Below are 17,843 nucleotides of genomic sequence, written 5' to 3'. Positions count from 1 at the left end.
GTGTAATATCCTATTGGTGCTCCAATCAGAAAGACAAAGATGGGCCTGTGTTTGATTCATCCTTGTTTCTTCTCTTCATCTTCCTCTCTCCTGCCTCTATCCACATGGAGGGGATCAGGCCTGACGACAACAGTCTGTGTTAAGTTACACGCTCCAGCTTTTGTTTGTGGAAAAAGCGGGAGGAGCGCACACCATGGTCAAAGTGATGTTAAATGTCCCGTTCAGGAACAACAGCAGCATATGGGACAAACACAGCCCCTGAACAGAGCAAGGCAACATGCAGAGCGTCATGAGACCAAAAAGCTGCGTAAGGAAAAAGTCAAAGCCGTGTGCGCGGTCTGATGGCTCATTAACCACTTCAGAGCATTGGGCAACATTTTGTCTGAAGAATGTGACTGCTACATACTGATACATAAATGCTGCATCCCAGGTAGTCCTCAATATATAATTTCCAAATTAACTTTCATAGAACAGAATCATGGCTGTTAAAATGTTGACTTTTTTGCTTTGGTGTGCACGTCCCTTGCTTGGTAAATAGGTAGAAATGTGCAGCTCCAGCAGAGCAGTATCAGCAAAAAGGAGGGACCTCACATAAAAAAAAGGAAGACTGCCTCACTGTACTACGTTGCAAGTTATAGAAAAATTAAAGTGTAAAGATTACAGCCTAATGTACCTTACTCAGGCCTAGACTACACGTACCACGAGACCATTCATTTCCACTCTACATGTGGTTGGTTGCTGAAAATACTATGAAAAATCTTTATTTTTACTTTTTACTTACCCTTTACCCTCACTTACTTTTAGTTTCTATTATAGGCTTTTACACTGTATGTTACTGGTATACCAAGGCAACAAGTAATTTTTCCTGAAAACAGGAAAAAAAAAATGATGAGGCAGGGAAACTCAACCGCTCCCCTCAGAATCCTCCTGGATAATACTATTTTTATTAAAAAACTGTCAACAGCTTTTTTGTCTCTCTTATCCATCATTTTATTTTCATTGCTTGTTTGTGTCTTTCTAAATATAGACAATATAACATCTATCCCTTAATGCACAAAATACAAATTCAAATACTACACAACCTCAGGACACATACTCTGAGTGCAAGTTAGGAAGTGAGCGTGGGCGTCTGCACCATCATTTTAAAAAGAAAATCTGCACTGAAAACAGTGAGTTTCTGAATATCTTCAACCAGCAAGGAGTTCTCCAAAAGTTTGTTTTCGGTGACTTAAAATTCTGTTTACATGTGTACAAAATGCTAAAATGCATAGAAAAAGCTTCTTGAGAAATACTCATGTACGCATGGACAGGGCCTTAAAGGAATAGTTCACTCTAGAACGAAATTCAGTCATTATTAAGAGGTTTCTGCCTGCACTAGTGATTTGAAACTTTGAAAGAAAAAAAAAATGTCCAAGGACTTCGGCTTCAGACTACGGCTTCCATAGTGCGAGCGGGTGTGAGGGAGACTCGCATGCACACCGAGCGTGCCTCCAGGCAAATATAGTATAGTGACTGTTTAGGCTATAAAAATGTACTTAATGACGACGTTTCGAGTAAACTCTGGATGTTGCCACTTCAGGACACATGGATTGCAGCGGACGAGCAGTACGGAGAAATATTACCAAATTTTTATGGACCTTTTCGTCTCGGGCACCATTGACGCCCTTTATATGGATTTTTGCTGCAGGACGATACCCCCGCGGGTCTCCAGCTGCACTTTGAGGAATAAAAAACTATACCGGATTTCTCATCAGCATGAGGGTGAGTCGATAATGACTGAATTTCGTTCTAGAGGGAACTATTCCTTTAATGTAGGCTATTCAAATATGCAACTGTCATCAGGCGTCAAATTCTACTGAAATACATTTTTAAACAAACATTCAAAATAAAATAAAAGTTTTTTTTAAGAGTTTTTTTTAAGATAACAAATTAAAAAAGAAATATCAGTCGGATGCAGAATGGTCAATTGTCCCTCCTAAGAGAGACCTCACTCACCCGATAAAATTGCTCCAGCCTCCCTGACATGACTGCTGCCCTCTTCTCCCTCGCCTTCTTTGTGTCCTCCAATTTCTCCATAATAGAGGGCAATAATCAGCTCTAAAATGCGGATAAACATGGGCAGCTGCTGATCAGTGATGGACAACTTCAGGCTCTCCACCATGGTCTGGATCTGAAACATACGGAAGAAAGGTTTAACTTTTGAAATTGGATTTTTTAAATTACATGTTTAGATGTGAAATAGGCAACAGGCCCAACCACTTCTGCTGGGCTCCCACATAATGTGAATAGGAACGTTTAATAGAGCTTCCCCAGGCCCTATAAGAACTGGTATGGATTCCCCTCTGGCTAACTGGTGGATGCTGAGTGTGGCATGTTAGAGATGCAACTTCTGACCCTGTTAAACAAAACTATATGATGATCTACAGCTACAAACCACAAATTATGGTCTGCATGCAAGTAGATGTACAATATAGAGTAACAAGTTGGAAGTTGATACATCCCATAATATGAAGGCAATGTCGAGATAAAATAAGTCAGGTCCAAATGGAAACAAATGTCTCCACGTAACACATGCAGTAAATCAATGTGTTAACCGTAATTATCTACAGCAGCTACAAACTTTGGCAGAGGGGTATGTATTATTGTGTATACATTGTGTATTATACAGTCAAAGGTGGACTTACCAGTGCTATTGCTTTACATGCTGCTTCTCTAAATGTGGCATTTTTTAATGTGTGATTCTGTTGATGGGATATCATGAAAACCTGACTGAAGGTCACAGAACCACAAAGATTGTAAATGACTATGTGTTGCTGAGAATGAGCCAGTTCTGCTGTGTTTCAGCCTATTAATATTTCAGCCTACTGATAGAATTAACAGATTTATGGAATCAAACTAAATTTACCATGATATAGCTTTATAGTGGAAAGATGACAAATGCAATACAGACAAACATAAACCACAGACAACAACAATCGATTTTCTGGCAAAAAATCTACAAAGGTTTACAGAATCTTACAATGATAAAAGGGTTTTAGACATTAAAGACGCATCAGTAAAATAATCAAAATGTTTGCTTTTTCCATCAGAGAGACTTTGGATCTAACTATATGAAAAAACACCAAACTACATTAAGGAACAATACAGCCAAGACAACAAATATCTTCCATCACTCTACTGACAATAAGTACAGAAAGTATTGTGACTGCCTGTGATAATTCTTTAGTGAGATAAGTCATAAAGAATCAAGCTAACCTGAGATTGACTCTCAACATTAGTGGTGCAGAACAATGGACTGAAATGAGTCAATATCCTGCTATCAATTTGAGAACAGCTAACCTAACAAAAGTAAGTTTAGTGTTTCCCTGACAACTGTAAGCGGCTATGACAAATTTAACCTTTACGATCAGTGACATGCTTGGATGATTGCAACGTGATATCAGAATAACCCATATAAAATGGTTTTCTTGATTTTGAGCTTTGGGATGATAATGGTGGTTATCAGGTTATTGCTAAAAAAGGAGTTGCTCACTTTAATGACAGATGGAATCTTGGAATTGATGTTGTCGTAGGTAAAATGGAGACGTGTTCTGAAGGAGCATTTGTACAGCAGTGGGTCCTGGTAAAATTCTATCTTGCCGCTGGCATTGCGCTTGTCCAAGCACACTGTACAGTCGGCAAAGTTGATCACTTTCCTCAAGACCAGCTCTGGAGCTTCAGAGAGAAAAAAAAGAAAACAGAATCAGTAGATAATGTTGCATTGAAGACATAAGAGGTTGACACTAATCAAACCTGTTGACATACATGGATTAAACACGAATGCTCACAGAGAAAAGTACCCCTACAGAGAGGTATGATTAAACACAAACAAATTAACACAAACACACTAACAGAGAGCAGGCCCTGACAGTAAATCCTCATTATCTGTGATCTAGGAGATGACACTCAGCAGACATCACAGAGCTGTTGTGTAATGTGACATTTACAAGAGGTACAACCAAGGGGTTTGTTTGTGTGTGTGTGTGTGTGTGTGTGTGTGTGTGTGTGTGTGTGTGTGTGTGTGTGTGTGTGTGTGTGTGTGTGTGGTGTGGTCTGTAATATGTGTATGTGTTGAATGATCACAGATCATCAGAATCTCAATTGTCTGATGATGTCTGACTCACACTCCCCTGACAGACTGATAACAGGACTCATCATTCCCAGAATTATTTCATCCTCTAAACAGTGCCAGTAACTATTGTTGGAACCACTACTTGCTTCCCATGTTGAAACAGGGCCTCAGTAACAAGAAATTCCACAGTGATAACAATGACTAAAAAAGGCAACTTCATGATTTGTCTTTCACTATAAAAAGCCATTCTTTCTTCAACATGATTATGATTATGATGGTAGTTCAAGTTTAAAATAATTGTAATACTCTGGAAGCAACCTGAGAAACCCAGGGGTTTGTACTTCACAAGACATTCTAATTGCAATGGATAGAAACTCTTTACAGAATATGGAAATACGATTACAGTTTTATTGCAGTGGATAGCCACTCAGTGTTTACCATAAATTAACGAGACTCTGACAGGTCACCATAATCTCAAATTGATCAAAAAATGTTTTTAACCTTGCATAATAGCGCTGAAGATCTCTAATGTTTCGCGCCATTGCTTCAACAAAGTGTCTTTCACTCCCATAGATTCATATAGAAAACCTACATACCTGATGGAAAGATGGCACCCATTCAAACCAATAAAAATTGCTCACATAGCACATACGCCAAGATTTACTGGCTTATGCGTTTACTTCCTGGTAATGCGACCCAATGAATACGAGCAGTAGAGTTTCCCCTGCTTGCCCCACCTGCGAGTTCCCGCTCGACCCACATACTTTACATTGTGATGGCTTCACAGATTTTTAAATCACTTTACTCAGCTAATTGGCTTATAAGTTTTACAAATATAAAACCTCCATGGATCAAAGAAGCATAATAGAAAGAGTCATAATAGACCTCATCTGCAGTTCTTGATGTCCTGTCAACAGTTTTACAGATGTCCCTTTTATAATGGTGGTCTATGGGTAAAATGCTTTTTGGGCTGCAGGGGAATTTTTCGCTGCAATACTGCGAGTGGCCACCATGCCAGATTGCATCCCCCTGCTGTATGCGTACACGCACTCACACACACACACACACACACACACACACACACACACACACACACACACACACACACACACACACACACACACACACACACACACAATCTCTCTCCAGTCTGTCTGTCTGTCTTGTTAACCTAGCTGAGCAGGACAGAGTCTATATCTCTCTGTCTGTGTTTTATTTACCAGCCACTTTCAGCGATGTTCTGTGACTCTGTGCCTCAAAAACATGAGACTGAAATACAACTCATGTTATTTATTACGTACTTAGTACTAAAATGCCAACAGGCAGCAGTGTTTATGAACCACAGCTTGGAAGGTAACCATGTTGCATGTGTAGAAGCGTTCACATGCACACGCACAAAATGACGCTCACGTTTTCATGAGGCAACCTCAACCATACAGACCAGACAATATATATTTAACATGGCACTTATGGGCACTGATAATTTTGAAACAAGACAATGATTTTCAGGTCTCTCAGTCAAGGTTAAGTTATAAGTCAGAACTAATAGGCTTACAAGATTGAAAGCAATAGATTTATATTGACTATTGAATCTTAAAGGCTTGTGTTAACATTGTAGCCAGAGCGGTGTAGTACGGTAAATCGTGATGACTGGACTTATCACAGGCAGCAGAGCCCAAGCTCAGTTATATTTGATTATTTTCTACATTTTATATTCTCTGCAATTTCTCATACATGGTCATGTTATTTATGAGATACCCTCTTATTTTTACTCTCAAAGTGCACCAGATTGATGCATTTAACTTTAAAATGAGGAAAATGCCCAAGGTCCACCTGCCATAGTCTAACAAAATCCTATGGGAAACATTGCCTACTGATTGGGAGGATTGTAAAAGTTTGCATATTATTTTGATCTCATCAGGTGTTCCAACATGGATAGGTAGTTTTTTTTTTTTTTTACATTCTCACTCTTTCCTACAAGCAATTAGGGTCTCTACCTCAAGGAATTAAAACCAAGAAAACAACATATGAACCATGTACTCATCAAAAGCAAGAGCATACAAATTGCACTTCCTACCCTTCTATTTAAAAGTGGCATTCTTAGGGTTTAGAATCCCCCTCATCTATCATCTGTTATTTTAAACATGAGCTCTTTTCTTTGTCAAAGCCCACTCTGCATTCAGAGCTTCACATGCTCCAATCAGAGTGTGAAGTTTATCAATAGTCTGAATATGAGACTATTCTGGCAGCTGACATTGGGAATTTACACAAACAGCTAAGTTGAAATTGATACATCTGTTTGACCTCAGTTTGAACTAAAAAAATTAAACACTTACTGTAATTTACAGGCTCTTGTCTCAGAGGATTTACTAGTTAATCCCACTACCAAAGAATGTAAGCAACCATTGCTCACCAGTGATGTCCATGAAGGCCCTCTCCCATATATCGTCTACAGTGTAGCACTCTGCTGAGGTAATGTTGACCGACAGCACGATGTCATCTTCCACGTACTTAAGGATCAGGTTGTTTACCACAATATTCACGTTGTTCACCACACGTCTGATCAGACTCTGTACGTAACCTGTGAGCAAACACATGAAAAACATGTTGAAATGCACAATAAGTTCACAGAAAAAGATATTAAGACACACATGCACATATGAGGATATAGTTGCTTTACTAGCATTTATCCTTTAATGTTGAGACAATGAAAAGGGGTAAAATCCAGAGCTGGATTCCCTGAAAGGCTAGACTCAGTACCACTGACCCCTGCCATCCTTATGGGGTCGCAAATAAGAGGAGGTCCTGACATCTTATTTTTTGTCACAGGCTATCCCTTGGACATGTGCAGTGAAAGGAGCTATATATCCGTAAGAAAACATTTTTGCTCCTAATACTGCCTGAGCAGTGCTACAAATCCTGCATGAATTTATGAATCTCTGAAGAGCTCTCCTCTCCACTTAGATGCAAAATCCTGTTTAACCCAAAACTATGTACATACTGCCTCACACATATCCTTCCCAAGCCCGTTAAACCACTAAGGGGCCAGTGTGTTCACCTAAACATATACAAGCATTAGCATACACATGCATTTTCACACATAAAATACAGGACATATTTATACAAGGTAGAGTTATTGAGAGTGCAATCAAAATACATTCTTTGGAATTGGGATTCGAAATGAATAACACATTCTGCCAATGGTAAGAAGACCAAAACAAACAGGCAGACTGTGTGAAAACACTTAATATGCCTGTATTTTATAGTATGATGACTGGACTTATGTCATCACTTAATAAATTGAAAGAAACAGGAATATAGAAATAGATTTTTTGTTGAGGGTGAAAGGTGGAGCCCAGCAGCTTTGTGGTAAAGACGTGGGGGATTGTAGTGACCAAGAACAAGAAAAAGAGCAGACCGACAGATTGTGTTTCAGCAGAGCTGGGGGAGCCATCCTGCAGTGTTACCAGTACCTCCTAATGGCTATAGTGACGCCCAGAAACAGAAGCTTTGCAGAAAAACATACATGGAAAGGTCATTACTCAACGAAGTAAGAAAGAACTAAAATATTACAGACAGGGGAGTTTCGACCATAAAATATGAAAATATACAGCAATAAATCCTCCTAACCACAGGACCAATGGCATTATTCATTCCTCCCATGTACTGTTAAACACAGTCACTACAAGCTAAAACATATAAACCTTTAATGCTTTTCCCTTATTTTCCAAACCAAATGTTTGTCTTCCTGTATCTACATGCCTGGCCCAGGGCAGAACAGAACCGATAATTAGGCAGAACTAAATGGTGCTGTTGATGAAAATATTTATATGAATTGGTTAACTGTTCTACCACTTGTACACAGGCCTGAGTATGCATTAGCATAATCCAATTGACAAAATTCTCAAGAGCTTGCTGCCTGACCAAACAGACTGGCAGGAAGAGAGGATGACATAATATAAACTCAACTCATAAACGCAATGTGTGTTCGTGACATTTGTGCATGGCCTTGCATGCATGCATGTGCTAGTCTGAGTTGGAGTGTGGGCCTGGCTGCTCTCTTGCGTGTATGAATGTGGCTGTGTGTGTGTGTGCGTGCCTGTGGTTCTGGGGTCAGTCAGAAAGCTGCTGTCGCACCTGCAGCCCCGGCAGTAAAACCAGCACTTTACCCCCTGCTATTTCCCTCTCTGGATCTAATTTACCCGTGTCAGAGTGTCTCTCTTTCTCTCTCTTGCACTCTCTTACACTTGTTAGACCTCTTCTTGCCTCGCACCAAGTCCAGGGCCCCAACGAGTCTCTCTGCAACCATCGCGCTGCTCTGAACTTCTGTAAACAATTGACACAGCCAGCACCTGTGCTGTGGCCCACAGGGAAGGAGCCCACTTAAAACTGTTCAACCATAAAATGACTGGAAAAACCAGCTCCTTTATGTGATCTCAGAACAGGCCAACTCTCTTCTGTGCAATACAGGAAAGAAACACTATACTGTCCGTGCTCACCATTTTTCCTGTACATGGAAAGTATTAGCAGCTATCAGCCTTGCCAGTTATGCTCCATGAAGAGAAAGATTGACAAGTCCATCAGACAATAAATGTAATGCAAGTTGGTCTTGCTGTGCTATTCTTTAGTTTAATTAGTATAGTTAGTAATTTAGCAAAGATAATGCACGCAGTAGCTACTGTGGGAGACAGCACCTTAAAAATGTTGAGTATAGTTCACAATATTCAACAAATTCCCACTTATCTTTAAATCTGCAAAATATATAATACCGGCCACCTAAACACAGTGATAAAATGATCTTACTTTCACCATGGCAAGTTTCCTGCAGAACCACAGGAATACTGCAATCCCATATTGTTACAGGGTTACTATCACCAATAAGCCACTTAATTATGTTAGCTATTCTATTAGCTCTAGGGCCTCTTATAGTAAAACGGTTGATTCACAGAACCCAACCATGCATGGTACAGCAGGTCTCCAGAACAGCAGAAAGCTTCAGCTGGAGAAAGCTCCAGCCTTTACTAGTATGGGATATTTTCTATCCATAAGTAGCATTTCCCACTAATACCAGAACAGCTGCTGTATTTATTTTCTGAGCAAAGGCCCCAGTACCAGGACAGCAGTAGCACTGGACCACAGATTTATCTCAGGAGTGTGTTTGCATTTCAGTCCATTCAACTCTCAATCTCCTCCCATCACACGCACACTTACTCAACCATGCATGCATGCACATTTCTTGGACACACTCAAAGCAACACAGGAACACTCATATGTGACGCACTTGTGTAGATGTAGGCTCTCACATAACACTACATACAATAGTACAAACACATAAACAAACAAATACGCCATAGCATAAGCAAGAACGGAGGATCCCACATGCACACTGAACTTAGCCTATGTCATAATGCAAATTCTGTGCTTTTGTGGCAGGGTTGGAAACAACAATCCCTTCCAGAAAACATTTGGTATCTTAAGATATCAAAATAAACATTTGTTTGAGAATAATTATTTAACAAAGTAAGAATGATATACTGTATGGCCCTCATGTTGTGTGAACCAGTTCAATCTATCAGTTCAATAGGAAATCTTGTACCCCCCATGGAAAAGGTTGACATACAGTAAAACAGTGGTAAATAACTATAAACAACAAATTACATAGGCATGTGAAAAACATACACACACATTAATATGATGCTTGCAGATGCGGAGTGCCCATTAATGTTTCAATCACATGTCCAAAATGAGAAAATTGTAGAACATGACAAGAAAAAAAATTGGCAAAAAATGGCGATGATTCCCTAACAAATGGAGTATGTCTTTCATCCCAGCTGTGGGGTGAGCTACCTTGAGCTAAATAAACTGTCATAATGCAAAGACACTTCATACTAAATGTCCTAAATGTACTTGTGCAAAAATATAAAACATATTTGTGGCTCTGTAGGACAGTTCAGCTTTGAAACTGTAAATCTTTGTCTATACCGTATAAAGTGTAACTTTGATCCACCCAACTCACAGGTAGCACCGGCCTCAAAGCAAGACATTGCACTATTAAATCTCTTTGAACTCATGTAAAACAAAACACATTTTCAACAGTGTGAATAGGGCCAAAGTAGGGATCCCCTCGAACAGAGAAATGCGGCTCTCACAAACGGTGGCCACTGGTCCCCCACAAGCAGCAGTAAACATAATCACTCACAGAATCGCCCAAGGTGGAAGCACTTGGTCTTTGGTCTTTGTGTGGCTACCAATCCCATGGCATATGAATTAACATCACTATTTTCCACCACAGGGAGAACAGGGAGAATAAATTCATTCAGCATGTGAGAGCTTAGGGCCAAATGACTGGATAATTACTGGTGGCTGCTTTTTAGTGTCGGCCCGTGTTTTGTTTTGGTTGTTTTGAAGGGGAGAGGAGCAGACGCAACACAGACGTTTGTCTACATAGTGTAGATGCTGACGAAGGACGAAGAGGTAAGACTGGCCATTCGCCCTACAATGGTTTCACTGCTAACAGGTCTTCTTTAACACAAACACATCTACCCACACTAGCACTCTCCTCCAACCCACTGACATACATCTGCCTGTATCCATCCCTGCCTTCTAGGACAGAACTGAAGTGCAACTTACTTTAGATTTTTGATTTGGCTTTAAAAAAGATAAGGGCAGAGGCCACAAAAGGAATGTCCTAATCACTGGTTTTAGCCTCCAACATACAGTATATTTTTTCCAATAGCAAGTCAAACCCAATTCTTTTTAATATTTTACTTTTTTCCTAATACAGCTACACATTGCAAATTTAGCCTACAGTTGGACTACATTCATCCATTCAATTCAAAGCATTATTTTTTATATTTATATTAAAATATTTACAATCATATAACCATATGGCTTTACTTTAATGGTTTCCGATAATATTTGTTTATATTCCTATAAAATGTTGGATTGCCTTGTAGTATATTATATAATATCTATATACTAATAGTAGTACTTATATTATGAGATCAGAGGAGTGTCAGTATCAATCTGTTGTTGCATGAAGCTTTGAACAAGCTTTTGACAACCTATCTTTAATCACAGCATGAACAGAAGACATAACTCTAGTTAAAAATGCAGTATTGAATCACAACAGCACTTGTGAGGTTTTGTTAACCTGCAAAAAAACAACAACCTATTTTTAACTGATCATGACTGATTAACTGAAATTCTTAGCCACTATTTGTTTACTGTATGGGGTCTGTGGTTTTCTCACTGTTCACAGTCACAACACTGAACAGTTCACAGTGTTTAAGAGTGCACAATAGAGTTGTAACAATTAGTCGATTAATGGATGAACCGATTAGTCAATTCAAAGACTATTATTAATAATGACTAATTGTTTCAGTCACTTTTCAAGCAAAATGTAAAAGATTTGCTGATACAAGCTTATCTATGCCATTACGATAGTAAATGAAGAGTCTTGGGGTTTTGGATGGTTGGTTAGAAAAAATATTTTCTGACATTTTATAGACTAAACGATTAATAGATTAATCATGAAAACAATTGACAATAACTGACATACTCTGACCACACAAAGAAAGGTCTAGAAACAGATTGGGATTTATACAGCTGTTCTCTGATTTAATAAAGCTCCTGTGCAGGATTTGAAAGTTTCTTCCTTTGGTAATTCTTTAGACCTCTTTAGTGGTAGTATCAAAAAGACACTGTGGCAGACAGGTGAGGTAGTGGTGTGCATTTTAATGTATTTTAGTGTATTTGAAGATATATAGTATAGGTAAAACTACAAGGCCATGCAGAGTGTAGATATTTTTTTGGGTAGAAATACAAATACAATACATATTCAAGAAAACATCTACATCAATAACAGTGGTCAATAACAAGTCTAAAGTCAGCTACTCAAGAGACTAATAACTGAAAGTCACCAAAATTGCATGTGTGCACTGGCATGGAATGCTATGCTGTGTCCTCACTTTCAAAAAACATCATTTAACTACGTTAAAGAATCCTACAGGTTTGTTTTGTATCTTATTCTTAGAAAAACATCCTCTGTCTGAGTCATAGCAGGTTAGTTTTACCTCCTCTACCCTTTAACCTCTACCTTTTAATTAGGAGGGCTGGAATTACAGCATTCATCTGTTTCCTTGCCATTATTGAGGTGCTGCAACCTTTGACCTCAGAGTTGTCTCTACAGCCTGTAATGGGTTGAAACAAGGTACACTGCTGGAGCAGTGTGCGGTGCGCACACAAATGAACAGATACACTGAAAATCCTACGCACACACACATACACAGTTACAATTGGACATTTACTCACACACATACTGTAGTTACACACACACCACACATGCACTCATACACACACACACACCACACATGCACACATACACATACACATACACACACACCACACATGCACTCATACACACACACACACACACACACACACACACACACACACACACACACACACACACACACACACACACACACACACACACACCTGGGAGATCTGTTGAAGGCAGGCCCAAAGAGAGATGTTGGGGTGTGAGGCACCCTGCTTTAACAGCTGGGGAGAGATATTATCTCATAACGTCAGGCCTGGAAATGGATCCTCCCCAGATACAACCAGCCAGGAGTGTAGGTTCATACATCCATGTATACTCTGGGAGTGAGCCTCGTGTTTGGGTGTTATACTGTGACCTAGCTCTTAAAGCTCAAGACCCCCACCTCTCTCCTTTCATTTTTTTTCTCCTAAAAACCATATCTTCTCTTTTTATTTTAGTCTCCCCTTTGCCACCCTCTTTCTAACCTTTGCTGTTTTCTCTGGAAACTTTATCTATGCCCCTAGATCTTTTCAGTGGTTAAACTTATTTTTTCCATTATGTTGTGTCTAAGAGGTTCTCACTATTCATGAAGTGTTTGTTGACATTGAAATATGATTTAAAGTGTCTGTGCCATCATAAACATACATTTAAAAAGTTTACTAGCTAATATAACATTTATGTATGTTTCTCTTTTTGCAATAGACTGTTACAAATTGATTTTTAAAATTGTCATAAATATTTTCAAAAGACCATTATCCTCCTTAGTTCTTTTGAGGTGCAGTAAAGTGCTGGAGGAGGGCAGGCACGGCATCCCTGGCCCTGTAGGAGGCATGTGGTCAAGTGGCCTTGTTGATAAGAGCCATCACTATGTGATTTATCACAGACACATCCCCCACACTCTCTCTAGCTGATTTACACTGGTTAAAAATGCAGTGTTCATCCCAAAAAGATTGTTTTTCACAGTTGAATCTGACACTAACAACTGCAGGCATTTGGCTACTAACAAGCCAGTGGATTTTAATCCATTGTCTTAATAGCATTCTTAGAGGCTGGAAAGAACAATCAACATTTTCCTGTAGTGTAAATAGGTCCTAATCTGAAGCCCCATTCACACTGCCTTTTCAAGATAGGAAAATTGCGTCCTTATTCTGGATATGACTCAAAATAAAAGAGAATTATCCCACATTTCAACCCACTGAAGTACCGTTACAAGACCAAACAACAGTAATGTGGTAGCAGGTAGTGTCTTTGGCAACTTATGATGTAAAAATAGGCCGAATTTAGATGTGGAAAAGTCGCTGTCAACCTGTCTGTCCTACCAACTCTTCGTCACACTACAGCTTGGAAAACATTGTCCGTCCCCGGCAGCTTCCACTGCCTGGCTCTCACTGTCGTTATGATGTGTACCATCATGCCTCTTTTGGTTCTGCAATGCCGATGTGCCGTATGAAATGACACATTGGAGCGGCGTTATGCCGGGGCTGGTTGGTTCAGTGTGAACAAAAAAAAAGGCGGTGTAGAGGTGAGCCTTTGTTGCGGTGCTATTGCGAAATCCCTGTCTGAAAGGGATTGGGTTTCACTCTGTGGCCCCAACCTCCCCCTCCTATGCCATGCCTGTCCTGGTGGTCATTCTTTAAGCAGGGAGGTGGAATAGCCTCCCTGGCCCTAGGGCCATCACTCACCTGGGGGCAGGTCCGGGTCGCTGGGGGCAGCTTGTTGGAGGCGGCGGGGCTTGGCCACGGCCTTGGAGCTGTCTGAGACACTGCGACTGGTGGAGCTAGAGCCGCTCTCGTGATCATCCTGAAGAAAAAACAAACATGAATGCCTGTGAGGATAGGTAATGGAGTAAACACAGCAGTCTCAAAGAGCTCTGCAGAACTGGTGAGTTTAGAATCGCTCTGACAGTTATTCAGTTGCAACCAAATAAACTATAATATATTTTAGTCAAGTGTCCTATTTCAGTTTGAACTAAAGCTACAAAGAACAGTTTTTCTATTAATCACATCTGAAACACCAGCAAAACATCAAATCCCTAATTTCCGGCTATTATCTCTTGGAGCTTAAGTAGTAAACTATAGTTAGAGGGAAAAATGCAACCAGTCTAATCTAACTGCTACCTTTATCTGACTACTGAGGGCAATCAAATTATTAGTGTGCATGTAAGCTGAGTACCTGTTCTCCTGCATGGTTGTGTCCAAACTGAACATGGGAGTGATTACAGGAGCATCTACCACACACCAATGTTTTTAAGCCCCCCTTCACACCAAACCTTCCCACTGACCTTCCTCCCTTCCCCATTTACCACCATCTCTATGGGCTCTACAAATAAACTGTGCTCCGTGGATGAGAGGGGTGAAGGTCTCTCCTCCACAACAGCACGTCATCTGCACTCAAAGACCAATGGCCTGCTAAGCCCAGGAATGCAAGTACAAGATCTGTGTGTGTGTGTGTGTGTGTGCGTGTGTGTGTGTGTGTGTGTGTGTGTGTGTGTGTGTGTGTGTGCGTGTGTGTGTGTGTGTGCATACATGCACGTGTGCGTTGTGTGTAGGAATGACGATGAAATGGACATCCCTTTTAGAGATGAGCCTGAAGATAAACAACATGAGCCAAGACTCGGGATGAGGTGGTTATTTATTGGTTCAGCTTGAAGAGTGCCTCAGCCAAGTGGGTGCATTGCGACCAAGACATAAGGTGTGATTACAACAATAGAGGCATGATGACAAACAGTGTAGGGGTCATGAGACTGTGGTAAAGGACTGACAGCCAAAGACTTTTTACTAGATCTACTGCTGGGTAAACGCAATTAACTTAATGTTAACCAATCCACAATTGCACAAAAAGAGAAAATCATCAAAAAGGAGTTCCCTTGTTGCTCCTGTGGATCATTTTTAGAAATATGTTTAAACAGTTTCCTAAACCTAAAGCAAAAAAACACTGCTCTCATATCTGATGTCATCAAGTGACAAACCCTGGAGAAGCTCCATTTGCAATAAAGAGACTGACTTTGTGGACTTGTAAAATTTCTACTAGCAGATTGTCACCTTCTCCAGAGGGTCTTGGTCATCGTGTTTCCAAGTCTTGGAGGAGGCTTGTTGTCTTGTTTCCAAGTTTTAGGAGGGAACATGTTCACAGCTTTTGATTCAACAGTTCATTAAAATGAACTAACATTTTTCAAATCTGTTTTGGTATGCAGAAGAAAGTTTTTTTTTTATCATATGTGAAATATAGCCAGCACTACTGTAAAAACCTCATCAACCATACATTTTCAATTTAGAGAACAGGGGAGAATAGGCTACTGCATCCAAGCCAAAGCACAAAAGATATACTGTAACTATTACAGCTAAAGTTCTATTCCTCTAGAACTACTATGTATAATTAAAACAAATACCTCATCTTCATATTCACAGTAGACATATGCCTGCAACAGTGGATGGTAAGAAGAAATGAAAGAAAGAAAAGAAACCAAACACATTAGAGCCATTATAAAAATAGAGAAGTCAGGAAAAAGGTGCAGAGTTGAGTGATTTAACCCCCAGTATGGCATTGATTAGGAGTTAGTGCAGCACTGTAACCTTCACAGTCAGCCCGGGTGGTAAGTTAGTCAGACAATCTAGACAAAGAAAGGGGGTGATCACATGTGTTTAGCATTTAAATGGGGGATCAGCGTGGCAGAGTGTCTCAGGAGTCACCCTTTATCCTGACTAATGTAAACACTGAGGGTGTCAAAACCAAATATATTTGGCTACTCCATGCACACACACTTAGTTCACACACACTCAAATGAGCAAATGAAAACCCACAGCCACACCTTTCAGGCAAGTCACATGCTGTACATGCTGTACATACACGCATCCCACACAATTAACACACATTTCCTGGTTCTGACACTATTTAATGACAATGAACCTCTTTCCCTCTGTGTGGTTGAGTAAAACAGATTAGGTTTTAAACATACTTTGCATAATTTGAGTTGTGGACACACTGACAGAGTAGCAAGTATCCCCCATTGCAGTAAAGTAAACACACAATTGCCAGAAGAGACGAGAGAGGCTCTGGCAGAAATATTTAGACTTTAGTAAAGGCCTGTACGGTAGAGCTGCACTATGCAAGTAGTTTTTTACCCATCAGTGAGTGGTGGGAATTGGTAAACAGAAGGAGAGGAATAATAAATACTTCATCAGGTTCCAAAGAATAGAGATTGGCAAATAATAAGATGTAAATTTGTTGCTCATTATTCACACTTCATTTACTAACTTGTCACAATAAAAAGGGCTGCTTTTTAGATGAGGTAAGTCTAGAATGAGACATGCTCACATGTTGAGGTGTTTAGTTTAAATCACAATATGCTACTTGAGCACATTAGAATTAGAAAACGTCTCCCTCCCATGTGGACTCTCGTATCTAAACCTAAAGAAATGCCTCGCCCTTCAGGCCAAGAGTACATTGAGTTCAGCATCTCAAACTGCCACTAAAGAACAAGACTTCCAAATTTGGAAGTAGCGCAATTAAGCACTCAATGTCACCGTGGGCAGTGAGCAATTCTCCAGAGGCAAAAAATGCCTTTTCAGAGGGAAGCCCTGGGACAAATGAAGCCTGCCTCAGCTGCTGCCGGGTAAACTGATCCCTCCAGTGCCACGGCAGGGCACAGGACAGGGAGCGAGGGAAGGAGGGATAGAGAAGGAGGGAAAGACAGAAGGGCCAGGAAAAGGAGGGGTAGCTTCCCCTGCAGGCATGTCAACTGAGCTGTTGACCAAAGATGACAGTAGCAAAAACGGAAAAGAGGGACAAGAGATAAGTGGAAAAAATAACAGAGTGAGATAAAGTGAGACATTGAAACCAAGAGTAGCTGAGAGACAACAAGAGTGAGAGAGACCTGGAGATAATGGGACCCGAACAGAGGGACAGAAAAAAAGGAGCAGGTACTGGCAGTGTGAGTGACAGGCGAGGGGGACCCCCTACTCAGAGGGTAAGTGGGCACCCATGGAGGGTTAGGGCACAGGAAGGCCAGGCCTGACCTCTGTCCCCCTGCAGACGTCTGGCTCAGTCAGGGACAGTGTGTTGAGCCTGTCTGGAGGGTCGACCCACATCTGAGCTGCTCAACACATTAGCTGAACCCCACCACCACCTCTAGCTATTAGAAACAGCAACTCTGCAGATACTGTCACAGTTCCCCTAGTACAAACAAACGAGCTATAACTCACAGATACCAGAAACCAGTGAAATCTTAACTGCATTGGCACTGTAATATATATATAAACTTGTGAAAGGGCTGCAACAATTACTCAATTAGTTGTCAATAATTAAATTGATCGCCATATATCTTATTAATTGATTAATCTGTTTGAGGAATTTTTCTAACAAAAAAGTTAAAAAATAATCTGATTCCAGCTTCTTAAATGTGAATATTTT

The 17,843-nt window shown here is 40.3% G+C and overlaps 1 protein-coding gene across 3 annotated transcripts in view; it reads right to left on the bottom strand.

Moving 5' to 3' along the window:
* The window catches only part of vps13b (vacuolar protein sorting 13 homolog B), a 347,536-nt gene that overhangs the window by 311,839 nt on the left and 17,854 nt on the right, over positions 1-17,843 (bottom strand). For all 3 annotated transcript variants that reach the window (XM_084357862.1, XM_084357860.1, XM_084357861.1), the window contains exons 4-7: positions 14,117-14,234; positions 6,525-6,692; positions 3,533-3,714; positions 1,996-2,170 (exon numbers count right to left, since the gene is read on the bottom strand). In XM_084357862.1, coding sequence (XP_084213988.1) covers positions 1,996-2,170; positions 3,533-3,714; positions 6,525-6,692; positions 14,117-14,234 — 643 coding nt within the window. The remainder of the gene's footprint in view (positions 1-1,995; positions 2,171-3,532; positions 3,715-6,524; positions 6,693-14,116; positions 14,235-17,843) is intronic.

Source organism: Pagrus pagrus (assembly GCF_965226575.1).
Source record: "Pagrus pagrus genome assembly, chromosome: 7".
Classification (NCBI taxonomy): Eukaryota; Metazoa; Chordata; class Actinopteri; order Spariformes; family Sparidae; genus Pagrus; species Pagrus pagrus.
Note: the sequence above shows the minus strand (reverse complement) of the source record. Positions and strands in the feature narration are given on the sequence as shown.